Source organism: Meleagris gallopavo, chromosome 1 (assembly GCF_905368555.1).
Source record: "Meleagris gallopavo chromosome 1, MGAL_WU_HG_1.1, whole genome shotgun sequence".
In the NCBI taxonomy this organism is placed as follows: domain Eukaryota; kingdom Metazoa; phylum Chordata; class Aves; order Galliformes; family Phasianidae; genus Meleagris; species Meleagris gallopavo.
In genome coordinates this window covers 87,506,928-87,533,631 of record NC_139404.1, presented here as the reverse complement: position 1 = coordinate 87,533,631, position 26,704 = coordinate 87,506,928, and the positions used below count along the sequence as shown (strand labels likewise).

Genomic DNA, 26,704 nt, shown 5'->3' with positions numbered 1-26,704 from the left:
AGAGATAGAAATAATAGTAATGATAATTATAAATATATGCATATATATTTACAAAACAAATTATGCACAATGCAATAGCTCACCACCTACTGACTAGCCAGTCTCCAAGCAGTGGCTGCCCTCCTTGACCAACTCCCCCCTCAGTTTTATAGTTTTTTCCACATGATGTCATATGATACGTTCAGTTTGTTCAGTTTAGGTCAGCTTTCCTGGTTCTGTCCTCTCCAAGCTCCCTGAGCCCCCAAACCTCCTAACTGGCAAGACAGCATAAAGACCTGAGAAATTAGAATGTTCTTGGTTCTGTATAGCACTGCTCAGCAAAACTAAAACATTGGTGTGTTATCAACACTGTTTTTCCCCTAAAGCCTAAACTTAGCATCACACCAGATGCTGTGAAGAATATCAACTCTGTCCCAGCCGAAACCAGACCACCTATATTTAATAATCATGGCCTTGTGTTTTTCTGAACTTAGGTATATTTTGGGTGGAGTTTCCTTTTGTTTTCTTTTTTTCCTTTCCTTTCCACTTTTTGTTTGAAGGATTCTCCTTATGAGAAATTGAATATCTTAAAACGTTCAAAACGTTTACCAAAAGGAGAAATCAATATTTGGCAAAGTTAGATGTGAGAAGACCACACATTTTCTCAGAAATTTATACCTAAAAGAGCTCCATTCTGAGAAAGACACATTTCTAAGTATTTCAGTCTGAAAGTACCCTCTTCAGAAAAGCTCTCTTGATTGAACACCATCTTCTACTCAACTTATCAAGACTCTCAGCTTCATTGAGAGACTCTCACTTGCACTCTCTATCCTTCCACTGTGCTCTCAGTCATACCCAGGCCATCTGTGAGGAAGTGTCACAGCTGTCCCTCAGACCTGTGTTGTCTCTGCTGTGTTCGTGCTGCCCAGCCTGTGGGGTCCTTGCACTCGTTCTTCCCCAGCTCCTGCCTTACCAATGAATGGGCTGATTCAATGAAGGGGCTTGGAGCATATGAATACATTGCCTCCAGGATCCGAACTCTGTCAGTCCAAGGTCAGAGAAGGCCACCTCAGCACCCATCTCTCTCACAGGGCTGCTCCAGCAAATCCTATGCTCAGAGCACTGCTAGAGGCTAATAGCCCAACATCACCATCAGAAGCTAGCCAGCAGTTTCCAGGAGCATCACAGGATGCCCAGAGATACCCAACAGCAAAGGCTGTGGTTTCTTTCTCTTGTTTGTATCCCTCCCCCTCTTGTACTAAGAAGCTGGTGGGGGTGCATGCACAGACAGTCACACATGACACAGTAATTCAGAGAATATGCCAAATAAAGCAACCACTTTGGTTGAGTGATGTTCAAACCAAGACAAAGAGCATCATCAGGGACAGAGGACAGGGAGAGTTCAAATATCTTAGTGTACTTGAATGATTATCCAGGTAACATTTCTAGCTGCTTGACAAATTTTGATTCTTTTTTATAAGTAGGACTTATGTTTGAATCATGCAAACGCAAGAGGAAATCTCAGATCATTAACTTCTACTTTTATTTCTCTTACATCAATGACTGACAGCCCCAAGATGGAGGTTTACTTTTTTTCTGCTTTTCCCTGCAGAATCTTCCTTTGCATCCTGAGCTTCAAATCTTGCATTACTGTGCCATCTCTGAGCCATGGGCTTCCTCAAGTAAGCAACTACAGTCAAAGCATCGTTGACAGTTCCACTGTTTGACAACCATTCACTTTAGGAGGGTTGGAAATTTGTTTTTCAGACCCACTGGTGTATAAGCAGAAATTACAGCCTTGGAAAGAAAACCTCTTGCCATCATCGATTATTTTGGTGGCAAAAATCTTTAGAGTGTTATTCAGACCCAAATACACTTTTTACCCATACAGTGCACTGCCATTCCCATACACCTCAAGATAGGAGAACTGCTTGGTTATAAGTTCCTCTTTCTTTCCATTTTCCTCCTGTGAATAAAACATCTCAAATAAGACGTGAAGACAAAACACTCCCTCCTATTTTTGCAGACCAACACAATTCCCACCATGAAAATAGTGAGGAATAACACTAAGATGTACTTAAACATTTCCAACACCTATTTTTCCCAAATACATCGTCTTTTTATGATGAAATCACTCAGAACTTCAAAACCTACTGTGTTCATCATCTTACCAATGAACTATGGGGTAAATAGTTGTATATAATAATAGGCTGATAAAAATAATAGGCAGAAGTCACGTCCTCTAACTGCCTGTGTGCCAGTCACCCTGAGATAGGGACATGTAGCACAGCATGGACAACTGTGCCTTAGTACATATTTGCAAGCTGTCCTCTGAATGGCACCTGGTGACCTATGTGTATCACTGTGCTGATCTCTTGTGGTGTTTGTTTTTCTCCTTACTCTGCTGCTTGATTTTGTAGAGTGACACGGTTCACTAAATCATGTTAAGGGCAAACATGTTCCCTTTAAAAATGTTAAAGAGCTTTAAAATTCAGAATTCACTGCAAAGAGATCTGAATAGGTAATGGCCTAAGATAGAAGACTGAGAAACCTATTGTGTCTGAAAGTCACCTTAAAGAAAAACCTCAACAATTACAACTCATCAGTGATAACACAGAAACTTAAGGACAAAGCTCAAGCACACTGCTTGCTGGTATTTATACTGCAGTTAATGCTAGAAGGTTAAGACTCACAGTAAAGTGCTCAAACATAGTTTTTATGTAAGTGGTTAAATACGAGGGCTGCTCTGAAAGTAGTGCCTCCTATATTATTATGTTGGCCCACGGCAGCAGAGGTAGATGTTGGTGGTATGGCAGTAGAGGCTATATCTTCCCATCAATATTCTGTTACATTTTGTTGCCACGTGACAGAAGGCAGCAGAGGGGCAGTCTAACACAATGGCATCTGACGTGTATGAAGTAAAGGTGTGCCACTGAAAAAATGGTGCCCATTGACATTCACAGATGCTTGCCGAACATTTATGGAGACCAAACAGTGCATGTGAGCACAGTGAAGCAGTGGGTGCTGCATTTCAGTGGAGGTAACAGCAAAATGAAAGACAAACCACATTCTGGATGGCCATGCAGAATTTTACAAGCACAACACAGAGGCTCTTGTTCATAGCTAGCAAAAATGCATAGCTAATGGTGGTGCCTATGTTGAAAAACAGTGTTTTGTAGCTGAGAATTTGCTCTATTAATTATAGTGTTGTTGTGGTCTTTGCACCTGTTGTAGTCTCCATGGAAATAAATAGGAGGCATTACTTTCAGAGCAACCTAGGTTGATAACTGGGTTTGCATGTCTTCAGTGTGTGCCTGTGACATGGAGGTCAACAAAGCACAAAAGTTTTTCAGCTTTTTCTTTTTTCTTATTTAAAAAAGCCTGATATCTCACTAACCTATGTAGTAGCTATATTTTTCAGAGATATTAGAGCTTCACTACAGCAAAAATCCCTGAGAAAGCTGACACAAAAAATATTTTAGTTGTTATGTTTGCTAAAGTCTTTGGCATTTCCCACAGACCTGCTCTACATGTGCTCGTGAATAATTAAAAGCAATTAAGAAAGGGCTTTCCCTCTTTTTTTTTTTTAAAAAAAAAAAACAAAACAGCTATTGTTTGTAGTATCTACATTGCAAAACCACCTTTTTCCTTTATTATTATGCTCTAATACAATTTGTTTAACAGATTCTGCAGGACACAGTGAGATCTACCATTTCTATTTATCTCTGCAAAAATACCCTATATTTTCTTCTGTAATTTGTACCTGAGATGAAATAATACATATACTTACCACTGTCCATTTCAAAGCATAATTAGACTAGTTTTTCGAGGTCACCTTCTTAAAGCATGGAATTTCTGAAGTCTGGTTTAACTGCACTTCCTTCATGCAATACTGCTCTTCTTTTATCATGGCAACAACAGTAACAACAACAACTGAAAAGCCCAAGAAGGAAAATCAGAAAGATGATGTTCATTATGATTCAGGAACTAATGCTGAGTGGTCTTCTGATGAAGGAACAGAAATTTTTTTTTAATTAGAAGAGTAGTTTTTCACCACTATTCATAGACACATTTGTTGATGAAAGCCCTGCATCCAATTCCAAATGCAATTTCATTCAATTTCATTATTCTAATTCATGACCTTACCAAAATTCACAAAAACCTTTGCTTAACTGCTGCACCAAGGCATTTCCTTTTGAAGATGATCTTCAATTTTTCCTCGTATGATTTTTTCTGCTGCAATAAATCTTCACATCAACCTCGTGCCCTCTTCTTTTCCTTTTCTCTGCAGACTTCCTTTGCATCAGGTAAGGTGTTCAGCGTGTCAGATGGGTTAAGATCAACTTCATTTTTCAGTGTAAGTGGTCCTTTTTTATTTTCAAACCTGCCTTCCCCCAGGAGCAAAGCCTCTCACTCTTTCCCGTGTTGTTTATTTTAAAAAGTATCTCAGCACCTCCTACCCTCCCCATTCCTTCAGGGCTCAAATCCACTTGTGGGAGGTCAGAAGTGATGCATCGAACAGAGCACATCTGTGATCCAGAAGTCAGATCTGTCTGCACCCCCCACGTTTAAGCAGGAAGAGCAGTGGAACAGTCATGCAATGGTGTGAGTGCCTGGGCAGATGTTAAGATCTCTGGCCAGCCCCTGTGCTGCAGCCTGCATGGACGCTCCTGAACTTTGCTCTCCTGCTGGTTCTGGCTCGTGGACTGAGATGGAATAGATAAAGTGCTGGATTCACTTTGCTCTGACGCAGCTGGGAGCTGTACTTTACTGATAATGACTGCCCATCTCCATTCCACTCACAGGCTGCATTAAGATCTTTTGCCTTCTTTTGAGGGGCAAGGTTTATTGCAAAATCTCCAATTACTTTAAAATGACAAGCTTCAAGAGATGCATTGCAGACTGACTTTTTTAGGTCTCCAGCAAATGTTATCAGTAACACATAATGCAGTGGATGAAAAATCCACAGTGGTGCAGATATGAACAGCAGCTGCACATATTTAACGAATGTAGACCACATTTACAGCATCAAACATACCAGTATTAAACATGGGCAAGGAAAGACAATCAGTGCTTGATTATCACTATTACTATATTAGTTATATGAGATGCAAAAAAAAAAAAAAATTGCACAAAGGATAGAACTGCACCCATGGGCACTGCTTCCCTCTGCTACCTCTAACTTCTCCTGCACCTGCCCTACTCTCAGCCCTTGAAAGTACGCTGGGTACAGCCCCAGGCAGCAGCAGGTGAGCATGCTCGCTTTGCAACTCTGAACTGAAACGTTGCCAAGTTTTTTTTGCATCAGTTTAATTCTTCTCAGCTTGCTAACAGAAACCTGGGCCTGAAAGAAGTTTCTGCGGTCATCAAATCCAGCCCCTCTTGAGCACTGACACAAGATTGCCCAGTCCAGCCAACGTCTTTGCCCAGCTCTATCTTCTTATCGATTCAGACTCTTTGCCCTCACTGCTGGCCAGAGGACACAACTGTTGTTTAATTTGTAGCTAAATCCACTCATGTCCTACTTAAAACCATTTGCTCCTTTACAAGCATGTTTAAATATCGTCCCTGTTCACATTCTCCCCTAGGGCTTACTTAATGCTGCTTTTCAGCTTCCTTTTGTCTGACAAAAGAAGCCAAGTCTCTGGCCCTGGGGGCGTCTTAAATGACGTTCTGCTTCGCAAAGTCCAGTTCTCAGCCTCAACCAGACAAGGGCGTTTTCTCTTCTCAGTTCTCAGTGCAGCACATGCATGGCAGAGGCACCACATTGTTTGAAAAGCTGATGGCTTTGGTCCCACCATACCTCAAACAACTTGCCCAGGCTTCTCCCCATCATGTTTTTCCAAAATGAAAATGTAGACACTGTTCACCTGACCACCTTTTGTGCATTTCAATCTTACTTCATATTTCTCCAAAAAAAAAAAAAAAAAAAGAGATTTCCTAATTATGAGCTGGTTAACAGCTAATGAGAGCCTGCGACAGCATTCAGTGACACCCTTGCAAACCTCAAAAAAAGCCACTGACACTGACCAACAAAATTTTGTCTATCCCGGTTCTCCTTTCTCTTTCTACTTTTATGAAAAAGAAACACATTTTTTTTTATAACTACTTACCTTCTGCCATGATGACAAGTTGAATTTTTGCAGCCTTTGTCCCATATGGGTAAGTAGCAAAACTGCACTCATACTGCCTGCTAAGGAAGATAGTAATATTTTACAAGTGAAGAGCCCACTGGTTGCATTCGGATGAGGAGTCTGGGCCAGGAGAACACCAGGTTTCTTTCATGTCCCTGTTGCAGCACTTCCTGCAAGGACACAGAACAGTAGTAATAAGTCTCGAAAAATTCAAAGTAATGGATGCCAAAATTGGGGTGATGGACAGATATTCTGGACAGTTCATTGCAATTGGTCTTGGACCACTATGCCCACACTTTGTGGATGTATTCTGGTTTGGAGAAGGTGCATTCCAGGATCATGTTGGGGCCTGGAAAAGCACGGACCATTTCTGTATGTATAATGATGTCTCCGAGTTGGCCTTAAAAACTAATGGAAGAGTTTTCAGCACAATAAAAGTTTAAGCAAAGCTTTCTCCTAAACTGCCTTTGACATGATTAGGTGCCTTAGCCCCAGATAACTCTGAAAGTGCTGTGCTCATGCCTATAATAACAACAACCCCTTTTCAATGAGAAGATCTAGAGCTGAGAGATGCTGAAGATCCCTGCTCCTGTGCTGCTTCAGCAGGAAGCTGCTTTTTCACCTTTGTGTTGTTAAATAGCTCCTGCATGGCCTGAAGCAGTGCCCACTTCAGTATCAGTGTGAGCAGCCCCAGTACGAATGGCTTCTTCCTGAATTCATTTCACAGAGCATGTTGGCAGTCCTCAGTGTCTCATGTGAAGGAGTAATGGGTCAGTAAAACGAAGGGGCTTTCAACATGAGCCTCCATTACTTGTTTGCTGCTGCTCTGATACATCCCCATGCTGCCCAAGCTTGGGTGGGAGCCACTTGGGGCACCCACAGCTCCCCTTTGGCAGGGAAACAAATAAGAACTTGTCTGTGTAGAACTGGCTGAGGTTTGAGCCAGTGCTGCCGAAAGTGACATAAACACAAAGGGAACAGGTGCGTGGAAAACAAAGTTATTCGATGGACAGGGCAAAATTCCATCTCCTTTTTATTTCTGTTCATGAACTGTTCATCTTTTAAATCATTTCCAAGAGATGAAAAGAGGTAGGAAGGTAAAGACAAATAAGTCTGAGCGGATAAGTGCTATGGGAAAGGCTACATAAAACTGGCTTCATTGGACTAAAGAGCTTGTTATAACAAATGCTAACTGGTTTTGCTGAAAGTTTTGCATTAGCAAATTCCAATTAGCAATGTTTGGATTAAACTAGCAGACAAGAGATAGCCAGCATGTCACCTGTCACATTCATACTGATGCAATATAGGTCAAAGGACCACGTAAACAAGGCTCACCAAGAAGTATTTTAATATTTTGTATTAAAATGAATAAATTCCATACTAGGAATTTGTGTTTTATTTTGTATTGCTTATTAGTAGCCTAATACTGCAGGTTATTCAAAGTAGAACTCTCTCACACAAAAGGGTTTCTAACTTAATATTTGCAAGTCAAGGCAAATAGTCTATGCTATATAGTTATGTTAACTTCAGTTTGCCAACTCAAGTACTGTCCACTAGCCGATATTTGAACACCATGAGAAATTATTAAATTTCATTCTGCATCTATTCTCCACTAAGGGGATGATGGGGATCACTTTCACTACGAAAATAGTATGAATCACTTCAGCAAGGGTTTCATTCTCAGGAAAACAAGAAATTAAAAAAATCCTACTTCTCTCTGAATGGTATTGTATTGAGCTTTCTCTTCCATTTGTATGAGACTTCTATTTAGTTTGCATCTGAGAACCTTTTATTTTCTATGAATATACTTATGAAATATTTCTCCTGAGTTTAAATGCAGTCTGTCTCACTGACTTTGAAGACAGAAACAGCCTATACTAGATACCAAGATTCATTTTATCATACCAGTCAAATGCAGGAACCTTCACTTTTTCCTTTCCTAATTGAAAAAGTCTTATTCCACAAAATTCTGTTTCCTAGATAGCAATAAATGCTCCAGCAAGCAGGACTGTCAGCTTACTGGGGTGGAAGGGCTTGTGAGCTTTTCCCTTTTTCCTCAGATAGCTTTTTGGTTTAAACTTCTAACAGTGATGCAGTTCTCCTTACTCTAATTTGCTGAAAATTTTACTTGCAATGACAAACTTGTTTCTCAAGCCTTTAAAGAGGCCCATAGGGCTGGGTGGGGAAGAGGAAGAGTCTGTTAAAGAGGTTACAGTTGTCCAACTTACCCTTGCCATGAAGTGTTTCAGCCCTTCCTCCTTCCTGCACACAAAGGTATGTGTGTGAGAATGAGATTTCTCTTTGCTCTTTGAAAGCACAGTTTGACTTTTCCAATGGGAGATGAGTACATGCTGTCCTGAACGAGTGAGATCAACTCAGTGATTATTCCGATGAAAAAAAGGCTAGATGTTTTGAATAAACTAATGTAATCTGCTCATCAGCACAAACCATTCGCTCTTTATCAGCTACATGATATAACCAAGGTTATTAGAAAGTTGTCACAGAACAGAAGATCACTACCAATAGTTAGGATTTGCTCTAGAAATACACACTAGCAAGGTTTTCTCCCTCAGTCCAAAAATACCACCCTTCCCCAGCCCCTGCTCTGTGGGTTGAGTGCGGGTGTCCCACCACCACTCTAACTTGCAATATGGGGTGCTGACAGCAAGCAAGAGATGGGGAAGAACCATCTTCCATCTTCTCTTTCTGAAACTTGGTTAAATACCTCAGGTTCTCTGGGGCTGTTCTTGGTAGTTTCTCAGAAAATGAAGTCAGAATGGCCTGCCCTGTGCACACAGGCAGATGTGCAGCACAGTCACGCTCATCACTTTAGCTTAACTTCAAAGAAATGCTTCATTAAATGTGAAAGCCTCAGTTTTCTGTTGCAGCAAAAGAATTAGTGTGTGTTGTAAAACCTTAATGCTGTAACACTATATATTCTGTAAACCTGTGTTCAAGACTTTTTTTCCTTTGTCTTTTCAGATGAAATCAGTGTAAACAGTTTACTAGGTTCTCCCTTGAAAACCTGGTAAGGGTCTGGGGTTGAATGTAAGGTACATAGCATAAAAATATTGCTTTTTCTTTCCCTTGCCTCATTTCCTTTGTGTTATTTCAAAATAACTCAGATACACAATTAAAAGACTCAATTCCCACTGCCTTTGAAAAAAAATTGAACCTAAGTGAACTGAGTTTTCCATGATCATATTTTCCAGTGGAGCAGGAGAGCACAAATTAATTTCTGCAGGATGGAGGATCCCAATTGGTTGACCATACCTCACTCAGTTTGGCTGGTTGTTTGGGGTACCTAGTATCTAGGTCCTGATATTTCCTTCCTGAAAGCATTTCTGGGGGGCTGAGGACCTTTGTGAGCCCCTTTTCTTTATGGCACCCCTTCCCAGTACTCAAGCAATGCCTCTGAAAGCTGCCAGACATCACACGTAATTTTCTTCCCAATAGTTTTCTGCTTCCTTCTCAAATATTGACCTGTGCTGGCCATGGATCTCTCTCTGCACACAAAGACAAAGAGCTCAGGTGAAAAACAACAACAAAAAAAAACACTCACACACTATTTCACACACTATTGGATGACTGCATTGATACCATTTCCCTAATTTTTGCATATGCAAAATTTTGGTAGTGTTTAATCAAGCTAATGTGCTGCAGCTGGACCAGCTGCTGCTGCTACTGCTGGCCACGTACTGAGAGGCCTCCAGGCAGGTGTCTAGGAGGACACATGCTACTGCACTTTTCCTTTTTTTGTTTGCTTTACTCAGCTACCTAAGGATATGCACTAAAAGCAGTCATGGATGCCTGGGTTGCTGCAAAGGGAATGCAATCAAGTGATAAAATCTCCACTTGTCACACAGAAACAACTTAGAAACCTGTTCGTGAGAACTGGGAAATCCCAAAGCTGAAGATGAATAGAATATCCAAGCCACTGTATTTGGAAGCCACAGAAAGAAGTAAAATAGTAAAGGTATATGCTCTAGTTTCTGGTTCACACAGGAGATCACAACCCAAATATTATTTTTAGAGACTAGAGTCCAAGAAAATTGGACTTGAATCTAGAGTTTGAACTTTCAGTCATGGGCGGAGTTACCTTAGATCCGCCTGCTGATCAGCTCATGCTGATTTGTACCACTTAGTGTAATATTCAGGACAAAGAAATCTCAGATGAGCCTTTTTATTGATCTGAGAAATGCATCACAATTTGACAAGATAGCCCAAGTGTCATGGGATGTATTCAAAGAAATCCCTGAGCAGCTTCTTTATGTTACTAGATTGCTATGTCTTCCCGTTAGAATATGTTCCCTCCTGCTTAATGTGATATCCTAAAAATACACTGCTGCTGTGCCACAGCCAGTTGGCTGAATCCAGCCACCCAACATCATTGCTGACCTTAGTGATTAAAGAAAGGAAAAAAAGGCACCTCCAGTCTTGATGGATTTTTTCCTCAATTGGTCCCAGTGTTCTGTTTGCAGCAACACAAATTATGGCGAGAGAAACCCTTTCTTTTGGGCTGGACTTGGCTGCTCCTTGTGGGAACCAACATCACAGGCAGATGCTGTAGGAACTGTCAGCCTGGGGGAATCGTTGGGCTCTGAGCACCCCTGGGTGCAGCACAGAGCTGCCCTGCATGCTGCTCACAGATGCTTCTGCTGCCTCATATGGCACTAATATTTTCCTTCGGGTGGCGGGAGGGTGGCAGTGGGGGATCCTCTAATTATTTTCTGCAGATCCATTCACTGCTGGAGGAGGCATTTGGAACACTATAAATGTCTCTTTTCATTGCAATCACCTCGATTATACGTCACGTTCAGAAAAACCTCAGCTGTAATACCTTTCTCCTACCTCAGTTAAAGTAAGCTGCACGTAAGGAAGAAGCAGAGCTGCAGTTAGTCCCACAGAAAAAGAAATCTTGTGCTCCAGAGACAAATTCAATTATTCACAAAGAGAGCCTTCTCGGAAATGCAAGTGCACGAGCTCTTTCTGCCAGAGGCGAGGATGATTACCCTTGCAGACTAGTGTCCTCTAAACATCGCTTAAAGAAAGTGCTGCTCCCCTGTGAAAAAGAAGCGGAGACTTTGAAGCAGAATTTCATTAAAGAGCAAGCTAACCTTCCAGGTCCATCTGACACTTAGAGCAAAATCTCCCTCTTTGTCATTGCTTTGTTTTTGCATCTAGCAGGCATTCTCCATGTGGCACCAAGAGGAGCCAGTGGAGGGGGTTTCTCACTTTGTTTCCTCTTCTTCCTCTCCTCCTCCTCTCTCCTGGCTATGTGCACACGTCTGCACATTGCTTTTGACATAGCACAGCCCTGGTTTCAGTTGCGTTGTTTAAACAGCACTGCAAAGACACACACACCTCTTCTCAGTAGTGATTTTTCCGGCCAAAAGATGTTTGAAGATTTGATCAGACTGTTCATCCCTTCCTCTCGCCTGACAGCTCAGAGGAAGGAAGGCAAACAAGGAGATCCCAGCCCTGGCCACCTGCCTGCTCCAGCGTGATCTGCTCTGGCTCCAGGGATGCTCCTTCCAGCAGAACTGCAGGCATGAAATGAACATTTCATTTGCTGTGACATCCTACAGACATTTTCGGCAAATCCAACCAGGCAATAGCTCTTTAATTATGCCTTTTGCTCATTCTGCTGGTAACTATTGCTTTCTTCTCTGTGTCAGTTGGGAACTTGCTTTTGAATGGCCTTGCCCAAAGCTGTGAGTTAAAACGAACCGGTAGGCAAGGAATAGAGCCTGCAAACCCTCACTTCTTGCTGTCTGGGGGAAAATATCTTCATAACTTGTTAAACTTGTTTGGTGTTTAAGTAGGCCTTTCAGATAAGGTAATAGGGTTCCCTTTATGAAAGTAAGAGGATCACAGAGAAATCTTGGGCTGAATTCCTGTGGGTGCTCATCTCTGGCTCTCTATTTCTGTGACAATTGCCTGGATATAAGAAAGAGACTGCAAAAATTGGCACTAATGTTTTTAACTAGGAGGCCTAACTTACAGTTCATGTTTTAGAGAAAGAGAACATAAGTTTGGGACTAAATTGAAGAAAACAAGCTCCATCACCTTCTCTGTCATTCCAGACACAGCTCCCTGTGGTCCTCAACCTTTAATGTCACTGCTGATCAGTGGTGGTCAGCTGCTGTAAACTGTTAAAAATTGCATTGTGCAAAGCACAAGCTACTGACAAAAACATACACAAAACCCCACAACCATCCAACAAAACAAACACAAATCACATTGTCTGAAAAATTACACACCAGTGAAAATTAATATGTGAGTGCCAGCTAGACATGTCCAAAAACTTAAAGACTGCATGAAGTCATTATTCTCTGAATAATATGGAAGGCACATACCAGCCCTGTTTTTTTCTTTATTTCCCAGTTGCCTTCTCTTTTTCAGCTGCAGGACAAATCATACTTTCCCCCAGTTTTGTACGGCATCACCTAAGGCATTTCATTTGTACATCTCATGCTCCAAATTTTGTAATAAAATTAAGCTAACTAGGTAAATGGTTGTGTAACAAAATGCAACAGCACTCATGGCTTTAGAAAGGTGTTGGTTAAAAAATAGTAGGCATTGTCAGTGCCGGGAAATATCTGCTCATATTAGACTAGAGGGATTGTCATCTCCCGGTCACTTTGGCAGAATCCTCAGAGATGATGTTTGGAAAAGCTTTTATGAATTATGCCAGCAAGAGAGGACAGGACTCTGCTTGAGAAAGGGCTTTTCACAAACACTGCTGTGGAGCCTTACCGTGAGATCCATGTGAAAGAGGCAGTTGTTTAGACAAACAGCAGACCACTCACTCAGAAAGGAGAAGTGCTGTGAGCCTTGATGAGTTGCACATCTCATTATCCTGTGCAGACTGCTTCTGCTGGGTTTTGTTCCCAGATTAATTTAAATTCCTCTGCGCTATTGTATGCAAATACCATCTCCCAGACACACAGCCGTCTGGCCAGAGCTAAACACAGAAGCCTGGATAAAATTCACTGCTGAAGAAATACATCAAATAGAAAAGATTAAAGGTGTGAAAGTGAACTTCAGATAGAGTACCAGTGACAGTTTGAGAGCAGAAGCAGTCTTTTTTGTGATATATGTATTAAAAAAAAAAATAAAAAATAAAAAAATCAAATAATTTGCAGCAATAAAAGGCCAAGATACAGTGACATTGAGAATCATAACCTGGATCTTTTTTGGTAGAATGCTATGAAAGCCTGAGACATTAATGTGTTTGTTTGCATGCAATACTATTGCAGCCCTATAAACAACTCTCAAACTATCAGCGTGTCAGAAGCAATCACAGGGAAGTGACATCTCTCATCCATTACATCCATCATCAGTTAAGCTGCCAACAACATCCTAATTCCTTGTCCCTTCAGAAATGGTACAAATGAGAAACACAAAGCAGAGATTATTTTTCATGTTGATTCTGTATCTGCAGAAAAGAGACTGCATCTCAGTGAAGCCTGACCTTAGGGCCAGGCTTAGTTCCTGGATCCTCACAAAGCAGGAGGCCTCAGCTCAAAACTGGGAAAAGGGAAAGAAGGCAATTCAGAAATGAGTGCAACTCACAAGGGCGGCGTGGGGCAAATGCTCTCTCTACTTTGAGCGTCTCAACAGAATTAACAGCTGTTAGATAGATAGGATAAATCCAGCACACAAATAGTAGATGCTGAAAAGGAGAATAGGGAACTTCTTGGATGTTTTTGCATAATGATGTTTTTCAGATGGTAATCAAAGCAACGTTTAGACATGGATCCTTTTGGTTCACTCCATGCCCAAAGGTGTAATATGAAGTTGCTCTAGGGAGCCTACAAGCACTCATCAGTGCAGTAGAGTGCACTCTGTGCCAACCTCCTCTGAGAACACTCCTTGGACAAATAGCCAATGAGAGGATGAGAAAATATTATAGATTTCAACAGATAGAGCTTGTCTCATTGTAAGTTCCTGAAGTTTTAAACCAACCGTGAATTAACAGACTTCTAGTTTCTGTTTGGTTGGTTAGTTTGCAAGAGTACAATGCTATAATGGGATGATAAAGCAGAGTGGCAAATACTTTGGCTACAGCAATTGAGAATGAGCTCAAATGCAGCAGCCACAGATGCAGAAATGAAGAAACAGAATTGCTTACCTTTAAGAGGCCTCAGGTAAGCAGGAATCTCCAGCAAGATATCCTCACTTCCACTACCAGTCCTTAAATGAGGTCTGGGAAGGGGTGAATCCTGGCTCCACTGGGTTGGCCCTGCCTTCCCACCAAGCTCGAACACTACTTCAGTCTGTGACTTAGCATTTCCACTACAAAGGGAATATGTAAAATAAATGATCAGTTTCTAGCTGCATTTGTCACCTCCAGATACAATACTAAGAGGGGCTTGTACTGCTTCCCCTAGTTCCAGTAAAACACTATATCCCAAATAATAAAGCTCTTTCATTGTCTAAAGTTGGAGGAAAGATCAGAGAACTACATCATGAAAATCATTCCCAAGTGTCACTTGGTGGTTATGAACCACAGGTTGATAATCTTTTGCTCTACCCTGCCTGTCACTTAGACCCCCAACCTAAGTGACACTTCCCCCTCAATTTACAAGGCACCTTCTCCTGACCCATTGCTTGGCCTGAGCACCACTCCTCCATCCTCTGACAGCAGGCTGGACCTAGCTGCTGCACTGATGATTGGGCTGAACAATAATAATACCAATGGGCACAAAATCATCTGAGACCTCTACCAGAGCAGCTGAGCTCTATTCTGCATGATGGCCTCCATTTTTTTTTTTTTTAATGAGTATGTGATGGCTCAGATGGCTGAAGGACACTGCCCAAGATGAATAACAGGTAGCACCTGGACTCTACTAGAGTATGCATCCCAAAAACAGAGCCACCATGAAGGCAAGGGAAGCTGCCCGTGTTCTCCAAATCTTGTCTTCCAAATGGCTGAAGACACCTTCTGCCCCTTGGAAAATAAATAGTTCAATAAATTAATTTCAGTTTTCTGCTGTAATTGGATTATAAAAATCAGCATCTTGCTTGACTCTCCTTCAAGTTAGTAAGCTAGAGAGTTGCACTGTGACAAATCAAATACCTCTAACAGTATTTGACATTTTAATTGCAAATAGGGAAAAACTCTCTCATTACAGAACTGAACAAGTTGGCTTGTGAATCAGACTCTCCAGAGGACACTTCCCTGCCCCCTGCTCAGCTGCACAGCAGCCAGAGCAGCAAGCATCATGCAAACGAAGCCAGCCGCAGCCATTACCAGTCATCCTTTCTCCCTTCAAAATTGCACTGACTCATGCGGTATATTTCTCTAACAGATGTGCTATGGCAAAGAGCTTGGCAAGGAGGGAAAAAAGCCCGCCACAAAGTTATACCAAAAAAGAAAACCAACAAAAAAAGCTCCCACACAGATTTTAGATGTGCCGTAGATTTGTGCACGAGCATTGGCTCAAAATCATTTTGGGCTCATTTAAATGATTTCACTGAATACTCTAGAGAAGCATTTGGCTTGCAGTGATTCTGGAAATCCTTGGCTGTGGTCTTTAAGGATGCAAGAGAAAGTATGGGGTTGGGGAGCAGTGCAGCTGGCCAGCTGCTCAGAGCACAGGTACAATTTTAGAAGTCTGATTTAATATCTTGTTCTACTAGTGATGCTCGTGGCTAAATGGGAAATAAAACTAATCTATCCTTATTAGATTTGGGTTGTAATCTCATATCACCCTCATATATTGTACTTCCCTGGCAGCCTTCCTGCTTTGCACTGACTGTAATTCCCAGGAAGCAGAAGAGGCTAAAGTGCATGATAAAATAAATGTAAGTTCAAAGAAAATTCATATATAGTTTAGTGGTTTGAACAGCAGAGAGACTTAACAATCTTTACGTGAAACCAAAAGGGAAAGAAAGACTCTATGGATATCATCAGTTTAACCAGAATAAACGTTTAGTGATACCAGCATGGATGCTACGTGAGTTTGAAAACACTGGGTGCAACAAATGTGTTTCATTGCCAATTTTTTCCTGATTAGAAAAGTGCCTATATCATATACCCCAGGAAATGAGTAGTATTTTTTAGGGGAGTAATTGGTTGTTCCAAAATGAGCTGTGGGTAGTGCTGAACAGAACAAGTACATTAGCTATCTCACACTTCAAATCATTATCTAAAAGAACATTAACCAACAAATAGCTTAAGCGTACTTGATCTTGGTTTGGCACAAATTGGGAGATTATATCTCTTGACACATCTCCAGATTTTTTTCCTGCAACTCCTCAGGAAATTTTTCTGTGTAAGGGTGGATTTTCCTTCTCGCACACGAATTTTCTTATGCCACCCTGACCAGCTCCTCGAGCAGTGTCTCATGTAGCTGGATGGGCCCTCTAGCAAGGAGGTCTCCAGCACATCTATCAGCCTGACATCTATTGTTTTGCATTTTCCAGAAACAGTGTGTAGCAACCCACATTTGAACACCACTAAAGAGCCTGTATTTTTTTCCTGATTCCTCATGTCATGTAGTTAATCTTTGGGAAAATGCCAACATCTGTCTCAGGAGGTTGTTATTTTGCTCCAAGAGACCAAAATCAATCAATCAATCAGTGGTTTGGCAGTGCTAGAACATAAGATTAGGACTCTCAAAGCAGATTAAAAACACAATCCCCTCAATTAACTTCTCCAGGATGGGATAAGGTGGTTAGGGCCTCATTAAGTCAATTATTAACAGAGATGGTCAATGTGCTACTTTTTTTTTTAATCTGTTTTTAAATGACAGATCTCGTTAACTTCATGTACAACTCAGACATAGGTAAAATAGTATAGCTACTGCCCTGCTTGCTGGTCGCCAGGGACAAGCTGCAACCATGTGAACATGTTAGATACAGATCCTAGTTTGCATATCCCCAGTAATGTTCCTGTTTTGGAATAGGAAAAAATGCAGGGTATGACATCTCTCATACTGTATTTCACAAACTATCTCTCAAACAAGGAAGTTCCACAAGCACTCACAACCCCTGCCCTTTGCATGAAGAATTGGTCAAAGGAAACATTTTGTGCCTGAATGCTTTCAGTCACAACCACGTAACTCACAGCTTCCTGGTCCTGAAAAAAGCTTTCAGGTGCACATGTATTTTTTACAGCTGGAATGCAGGCACAAAAAACTTGCACTGAAATTGCTCTGATAGTTTTTCCTGCCAATATGCTCATCATCCTTTGAAAGCCCTTCCATAAAACCCCATTGCATTTTTAACAGCTGAACTTTCCCTGCTGCCTTCCAGAATTTTTCAAGATTTAACCTTAAAATGGTAGCAGCTATGTGTAGAGAAAATGTATTTCATCTTACTGCAGAAACTGGCTACTTGTCAAGAGGATGGAAACTAAGTATGCGAGTCACGATTTTTGGGTCGCAGACCCAGCGCATAAAGGCCAGTTTCTCCTGCCATTATGTGTCATGCCCATAAGGCAGCTAACTCATCTGAGTTAAGGGATCAGCCTCTCTATTTGAAAAATGAAGGTATTCAGGGCTCCGCCAAAGGGGGAAGAAAACCTTAACATTGTACATAGACTGAATTCCCTTACAAGAGTTCAAAGGAAAGAAGCTGAGATATGACCCACAAAGACTGAAAATAGCTGTAAAACTCTCCATTCTGTGACACAGTATTATAGCCACGTTCCATGCTTGATAATTTATTAAAACTTCCTCCTGCCTGAACAACATTGAAGCACAGCCAAATGAGCAGTAGCCTTGGCATGCACCACCCTGCACTGTACCTGTAATTAAAATGATGCCAGGCAAGGGTCTTACTTAACCTTCTGTCAGGTTCCTGTAGTGCTCATAGAGCACCACATAATGTGAGGTATCACGTGCTTGCTGGCCTCCAGGGAAAGAGCTCCAAATTGCTTGCCTGTGAATGGTCAGAAGGTGGACCAGCTCTGGTGTTGATGAGCTTGATGCAGCTTGACAAATGATGGAAGTGGCTGGAGATACCCCAATGCTCTCTCTAAGCACAGAAGACGGCTTGTCAGCAAGACCCAGCAGTGTGATATGTGGCTGGTCCAGAGTAGGGACAGCTGAAGGCCAAAAATGATCCTTGTGTTCACTCATCTGGATAAATATGTGTTGCAGTTATGGATGCCCACCAGTGGGAATACCCGATTAAAACATCTCTAGTTCATAGTGCCTCAATGCATTCAAGACAGGCTTCTTTTTTCCAGGAGTTGAATAACATTTAGAAGTCCCGAATCTTATTCTAACTTCAGGTATTATTGCTGGTGAAAATCAGAATGTTTGTACTTTGACAGCTTATTCTGCATGTATTGCTATATGATTAAGATTCATACGTGAATCTCTAAACCCAAATCAAGCTCATCTTCCCAATGAAAATATAATTGTTACAGGTTGGCAATGGAAATATACAGTAAGCACGTTTTGTGAAAAGTAATATATCTCACCTCATTTATCTTTTCATCCTCTGTTAGCACCTTTTTTTTTTTTGTTTGTTTGTTTGCTCATCACCCCAGCTTTACAGGATTCAGAATCTAATTCATATGACTGGAGTGCCCACCATAAGGGGTGAGTGCTACCAGAGGCAACAATTTCTTCCATGCACCTCTTTCTCTCACTTTCTTTATATAAGCTAAGGTAGCACTATCCAGACCAGAAAAGCAGAAACTAATTATTAGAGCTGTGCAACTGAAATGATGGAGTTTCTTAAGACTACAATTGAGATAAGAAACTGCCTAATAAACTAAAAGGCAGGATGCCTGTAGTCTGTCAGAGGAGTAATTGAAGACTGGAAAAGACACTTGGGGTACTTGAAGACAGGCTGTGCAGACCCAGAGAAGCCCAATTACAGCATCTCAATTTATACAGAATAAATTGAAGACAGGGCTAATGGTGAAGAGAATGAAAGCTGAGTACTTGGCAGAAGGCAGTGATTGACAAGGAAATGCATAGTTCCCTCTATAAAGAACTTATTTAAATTATATAAAAGGAAAGCCTGACTCCAGTCTTCAGATACTGATTTCCACAGTGCTGGACCCTACCAGGTACAGCGTTGTATTTGTTGCTTTTCAGCCATTCTGCTTGAATGAAGTTAGGATCCACAAATACAATACTGAATCATTTGTAATTAAAGACATCTTAGTAAATCAAGATTTCTGACTGGAGAACGGGAAGAGGTGGGAAGAGCAAGGACAGCCTGCTGAGCACTCATTATCACAAAGCTGGTGATTATCACTGGCCAGCCTCGGCAGGACTCATCAAACCACCACCATACTGTAGTGATCAGTAGAAGAGGCAGCTTCTGGGGATAAAGCAGCAGCCATGGATGCATATCAGTGCTTGGAAAGTCCAGCTTCCTAACAAACAAGGTCTGAAACATTCACAAGTAGCTAGGTGCCACAGATGGGAGCATTTTATCCATGACAGTTTCCACCATAGCTCTTTCCAGAACATGTAGTCAATATACTATTCACATTCTTTTCATATTATAACAAATTATCTAGAAAAGAATTGTTGTTTCTGTAGGTATACATCCTTTACCACAAGAGCTCTGGTGGTGCAGAAAAAGTGAGTGCAGATCTTGTACTAATATCAAAATACCCCTCCAACTCCCCATGCTCTATGTTACACCTACAGGCCTGCTCTTGAGAAAGCAGCACCATGCACATCAAACTCCCAGGATACCTACTGTGTTGTGGGGAAACAACATAACCCCAAGAATCATGCCCTTTGAAAGGACATGACCAACTTCCATTCTAGCTCTTAATATGCTCAAAAATTTCTCCCCAGCTTTATCTTCAAAGCTAGGTTTTAGCTTTTCTCCTCTCAGCTAAGCTACAGACTGCCCATAACATCATGTTACCATGCTGTAGTTACCTCCAGCAACTCAAAGAAATGAACTCTCTGAAAGGCCCTACAACCCTTCCAAGGCCAGGTGATTCTGCACACCCCTTGACATGCCTCCAGTCCTTCTCCTGCTAATTATCACCTAAATAGATGCTAATGAACAAGTGTTCTGAGGCTTTAACTTTTTGCAGCTGGTGATGCCATTCCTCCTCAATTAAAGACAAATGTCTCAAAGGTACTCAAATCCTTGTTTGCTGCCAAGATAACTATGCTCTCGGAATTATAGGTTAAAATCCTTCAGCAGAACTCATTTTGCTGTTCCTCCTTCATTTAAGGGCTTACCAGAGATTTAGCAGCCACTGTATTTCAGGTGAAACAATGCAAGACAAACAAAACATCATAAATCAGAAATGTTACACTTCAAGATGGGTAGAGTCATTAATAATAACAACACTGTGATACATGCTAATTAGATTTTTAGGGAAAGAGACAATGCTGTGTTGCTGATAAAGAAGTTAACGCTGAAATCTTTCTCTTTAAAACAGAGGCTTGGCTTAGAGATATTTTAACTGTCAGAGGTTTGTCCACTTGTCTTAGCACGGTCATAAGCTGTCTCTGCCATTTCTGTGTGTTGGTGGTACATTCTGAGCTCTGCCAACGCTGCCTAACCTTGTGTCTGCCTACACTCAAACCCAACACTCTTCACTCCCATCAGCACCTGCTCTCAGGCTCTGCTTGGCAGAAGGAGGGACTACACTTTAAAAAACAAAACAGCACTGGAAAGCAATCCCTAATTGCTTTTGCAGCTGTGTTGTCCCCCTGCTGCAGGCAGCAGCACTGCAGCGAGGGCAATGGGAGAGGGCACCAGTGGGGATGGGACAGCAGAAAGATCACCACACCACCCCATAGCCCCTAGGGGAGGCAAACTGCTACAGCAGTACCATGAAGCAGGGAGATGGTGTAAAAACTAAACCCAAACCACCCACAGATACCCTCTTTGAAAACGGGCCAGCTGTTTCTCCACAGATGTAAAAAAAAAATCGAAACATCTTACAGGAAAGCTTTCCCCATCCCTCCCTGAAGGCTGCCCTTCTGGCCAAGAGCAGGCTGACTGTAAGCATACAGTTAGTTCTCTGACGCCTGTGGTTTTCCAGCCACATGTTTGTCACACTATCAGCCTTTGTCTGGGGCTTTATACAGAGCAGAAATTTGTGCCTGTCCTGCGGCAGAAGTTGTTCTTCTCCTTTCCGGTTTATCTGGTTACTGGCAGGCTCCATCTCCCAGCCCATCAGTCAATTATTTTCTTCCTGCCTGTCGTTTAGCAGCCACCTCTGCCGGCTGTAGAGATTGAGCAACAGTGCATTTTAAAAAGGCTTAAAATCCAAATTGACTCAAATTATCCCCAGGTGATTTGCCCATAAGCTAGCACAGGGATGCCCAGGTGTCACTGAAGCCAAGAAATGACACTGCCCTGAGCACACAGGAGCAAGCTCCCTGGCACTCACCTCTGGCACTACTTTTGGTCCAACAATTCACCTTAAAGCAGGCACAGAGCAGAATGTCATCCGTGTCAACGACTGCTAATGCATTTCACAGTATATTTGATTTTAATACCTGGATATTACATTTTGCAATACCAAGAGATAATAGACAGAACACAAGCGTTTCCATGGGACATGGGTGTATTTTGTGTTTTATATTTTCTCTGTGCTTTGCTTTGGTGGTACAATATGCTTATACGCCATTACCATAAATTCAATTGTTTGCAAATTCTCTCTCAATTTTCCATCCTCTGGCAATAAAACTACATTTAGAAAGGGCTGTCTTTAGCAATTGCTTGCCATCCTTTTATTGATGGATCCTCCGAACATCTCATTGCACTTTTATTCTATTATCCTTTTAATGGTTTTTCATTTCCTTCAACACAGACAGCCACAATTTTTTCCCAAGCAATGTTTTACCACAATAGGTGCCTCTTCTCCTTTCCATCTGAGGTCAGAGGAAGAGGGAGGAGTGTTTTTCTCTTCAAGAATTACTTTATGAGATGAAATCTACTTTTATATACAAAATATTTGGTGCCTTAAAGAGTCTTCTCTCTTATTTATCCTCCCTAATACATAGGGACTATGCACTGAAAATGACTTTTAAAGTCCTTTTTGCACTAAACCATAAGCGTTTCTATATTTAAACACACAATTTGTTTAGCAAAGCTCAAACCAAATAATATATACTGACAATTATTTCAATCTGAATTAATTTACTAATTTTACCCAAATATAATTTTATTACTGGTGTAATCAGGTGATACAGGAGAATCAGGAGAATCATTACTAATTATGTTTTATTTCAACATCTGTCATTTCATGTGGTTGCCCAAATAGGATGTGCAACTGTTCTTTAGGAAGAAGAGGGTCTATAGATCTCCACAAAAAAGAAATGTCTTTCACAAGATAGCAAGGGCCAACATGCAGTTAAGTACTGAAAATTTCTGGTACAGAGTGTAAGAAGCTATGAACATACAGTACAAGAAACTCCTATAAACATAATTACAGGTGGCAGACCTAAGTTCCTTTATTCTCAGCTTATATACTCTATTTTGCCAAATTCTTCTGTTGTTTAATTGATGCAGTCTAATAATTTCTGGAGAAGTGGTATCTACTCTCCCTATCACTTCAACAGAACCTCACACTGAAACCCTTTAACACTCATCTTGAGTATCAACGAGGTCAACTTTTTCAAGACAGCACAGACATGATGGATTTTGCACAGAGATGGCTTTGGAACATTTAGTGAAAATGTATCTATTCTCCATTCACATATGTAGCTGTGAAAACAAAACAAAACAAAACAGCAAAAAAGTCCCTAACCAACCTCAAAAAACACTTGTGGGACAAGGAGAAATAAAGCAGAATTAGGAAAACAACAAACAAACAAAGCCCGTGAAAATCTCAAACAAGCAGCAAAGCACAAGAGAACAAATATGTCGCCTCTGACTTACTCACAAGGAAATGGCCTCACATTTCATGTGTGCCAGGAGGCTGCTTACATGCCTGGTACTACTGATGGCTCAAAGCAGTCACTGAGTGAATTGAAGATACCGCTAAAAAATAAAATATGCTCTTACCAGCAAATAGTAAGACAATGGTAAAACGTCACCTTTGAAATTGACTTGGTGTTTGAAATTGACCTGGGTTGGGGCAATCCCAAGCACAGATAGAGGTTGGGCAGAGAATGGCTAGAGAGCAGCCCTGAGGAGAAGGATCTGAGGATGTTGCCTGATGAAAGATTCAACATGATCCAGCAATGTGTGCTTGCAGCCTAGAATGACATCTGTATCCTGTGTTGCATCAAGAGAATCATGACCAGCATGAGGAGGGAGGTGATCCTGCTCCTCTGATCTTGTGACATCCCACCTGGAGTACTGCGTCCAGTTCTGGGGCTCCCAACACAAGAATAACATGGAGTTGTTGGAGCAGGTCCAGAGGAGGGCCGCAAAGATGATCAGAGGGCTGAAGCACCTCCCCTATGAGGACAGGTTGAGAGAGATGGGGCTCTTCAGCCTGGAGAAGAGAAGGCCCTGAGGAGACCTTATAGTGGCCTTCAGTACCTGAAGAGGGCTTACAGGAAAGCTGGGAAGGGACTTCTTATAAGGGCATGTAGTGACAGGATAGGGGAAAATGGTTTTAAACTTGAAGAGGATAGATTTAGACTAGATATCAGGAAGGTGACGGTGATGAGACACTGGAACAGGTTGCCCAGAGAAGTTGTGGATGTCCCCTCCCTGGAAGCATTCAAGGCCAGGCTGGATGTGGCTTTGAGCAACTGGTCTAGTGTGAGGTGTCCCTGCCTATAGCAGGAGGTTAAAACTAGATGATCTTAAAGGTCCCTTCCAACACAAACCATTCTATGATTGCTTATCCTATGTGGACTAAGCTGGGTTTTATTAGCAGTCATGGATATTTTGGAGTGATTTAGAAGACGTGTTATCTTAAAGAACAATCCTGCAGAACATGGACTACTTCATCCCACCTTATCCTCAAACTGCACAGAAAATGGCTGCATCCCAAGAAACTGAATGTCTCTGCAAATAGATAATAATTCTTCAAAGACTGGGCTCCAGCAGGATCGGAAGTTTCTGTTTGACCACAAAGAAAAGTCTTTCTATTCTTTTCAGCTTTCTGCAGCTGAGAAAATCATCATCTTATCATGAATTTAGAGATCATTTCATTCATGCAACAAAAGAAAAAAACCCAAGAAGCACGATCTCTTTGTTTGAACTCAATCATTTATTCTGCTCAATACCACTACACTCTGAAATTAAATATATTCCTCTTCTCCACCTAAATAAAATGTGATCCAACATATTATGCAGTTCTAATCTATTTTGGCCAGCTACATTTTTATGCAGATAAAGGAAAATTAATTTAACCATATATGCGCAAGAATACCATCACATTGTGCATGGAAGATAAAATTGCACAAGACATTTGACTTGCGAATGCAGCTTCCAGGAGAATGTTCATTTCCAATTGCATTTTCCCCCCAATAGATTCTTAATTTGCCTTGTTCTATATGGTTTTGAGTTATCATTTTGTATGGCAATAAAAGTCAGTGAGGCAGCAAAAACTTACAGGCCTGTGCCTAGGTTTGATTTATATAATGGATGGCACGATATTACTGGTCTGCATAATTGAAATTCATTCAGCTCCCGCTGTTCATAATACAATTTTAAAGTACTTTGTGTATTTATTGATAAACAGTCATTTTATATGCAATAGTACTGGAAAAGGAAAGGTGTTTCCTTCATTTCCTTATTCTGTATATGCTTTATATATATGAAAGTTAAATTGTAGAGCTGTGTAAACATTGCTTGTTACTATTAGCTTCTGCATCAAAGCCTTAATTAGAATCATAGCTCCTTATAAAGTTAATAAAAGCAGGCTGCAGCAAAAAGTCACGATTTTAAGACTTGAAATAGTATTCATCTATATGTAAAAAATCTCAGTAATGAGTAAATTCAATAGCTGAGCTGAACATGTCATAGATAGCCTGGGTTCTCCCACAGCAGGAAAGCTGCAGCTCCAATCGCTTTTCTGAAGATCAATTTTCTCCTAATCATGAAAAAAAAAAAAAAAAACAACAATCAAAATGTCACTTTCTGAGTCATTTCCTGTAAGGATTTTTTCTACCGTTTGTTTAAACAGAACACTAAGGTCTCTCTTGCACAAATTTAATCAGGTGTCTTAATCCTACTGTCAGGAAAAATCACATACTTTTTTTGCATTTCCCCTCTACTTCATAAATGCTACGTGCTATATTTATGACTGTGAAGGTATCATTTTAAAATCCCATTTTTCCTTTTATTTTCCTCTTTGTGGCACAATTTAACAAAATCTTATTTTCTATCAGAACTGCATTCATTCTAGTGAGGGTCGTTAGACTGACAGCTTTGAAGTAAAGAATTTTTCATTTACCCCACAAGAAATCACAGTATAAACAACAGAAAAGCAATAACATGCTTTTACCCTATCCCTCAATGAACGACTCCTGCAGATTGGTCAGAGTAAATATCGTCTCAAGGGCCCTCTTATTTCATGACATTTCTGTCAGAGTGCTCACAAGGATCAATAGTATTTCCTTTGCAATGAGAATTCAATAACTTGCCTCTTTCTATAAGAGATGCATCTATCTCCAAAAAAACTTATTTCATACTGGCCAAATGTAAGTCACCTAAAGGTGATCACTTTAATTCATCTCTGAATCAGGATAAGAATAAGAGCTGTTTTCAGAAACGTACCATTCTTCTGCACTAAAACCTGGATTTACATGATGAAGATTTCAGCTTTTACCACATGGTGGAAAAGCCAACTGATTTGTTGCATTTTGTTTCATGGCTTCAAGTGGTGCTCTTTTTGGAAATGTTTCAATCCAGCTTCTAGACCTGACAGTCTCCTGCACGGTGACCTCAACTTGGGATTTGCAACCACAGCTTCCAATGCATTCTGCTTCTCATCAAACGAGAAAGGTGAATTACATGGAGATTAATACCTTTGGTGCCAAGAAATAGTGCTGGCACACACTGCAAGTGTAGGGTGGTGAAAGTCTCACATTCTTTGCTGTTCACATTTCTTGGGTGGAGCAGAGATGGTGGTGAGGGGAGAACTAACTTCCAACTCTATTGCAATTAAACTAACTTGAAAGCATCGACTGTAGCACTGAAAACCAACATATGCCTTTAGCAGCACTAGCTGCAAGATCTCTCTTTTACTGCTTCCTGGAGACCAAAAAGAGTTTTTTAAGATCCCTTCTTTGCCACAAAAACTTAGATAATGACTCCACTATCTTGATATTTCTCTGGAAATGGTCTACCCATTTCATGCGAGGCAGGCGACTTTATGAGTTATTGCAGCTTCATATCCTTTGACCAAACCTCCTCTCCTTCTAGTAAGGATTGATTTATGGTGTTCAAAAGCTATTCTTGACACATACAGTCACTGGTATTGCCACACATTGCTATTTCAAATGAACCTTACTATTTGTACTCTTTTAAACATATCTAGCTATTGGATTTATGGTCCCCTACGAAGTGGTTTCAACTGCTAAGCTCATAAGTGTACACAGACTACGTTCCTTGCTTGTTTATCTTTGATTTCTTTCTATTGAGCGAAAGATTTAGGCAGTATATGGGGAACTGATTGATGGCATTACTGTTTTCAGGTACCAAGTTCCTTTCTTAGCTTGTCTCTCCTGATT

The 26,704-nt window shown here is 41.0% G+C and overlaps 1 protein-coding gene across 1 annotated transcript in view; it reads right to left on the bottom strand.

Moving 5' to 3' along the window:
• CD96 (CD96 molecule) overlaps positions 1–26,704 on the bottom strand; it is a 63,454-nt gene that overhangs the window by 17,339 nt on the left and 19,411 nt on the right. Inside the window, 4 exon segments of the mRNA XM_085221157.1 lie at positions 1,683–1,945; positions 3,770–3,879; positions 6,093–6,286; positions 6,288–6,513. Of these exon segments, the coding sequence (XP_085077283.1) occupies positions 1,683–1,945; positions 3,770–3,879; positions 6,093–6,286; positions 6,288–6,513 (793 nt within the window).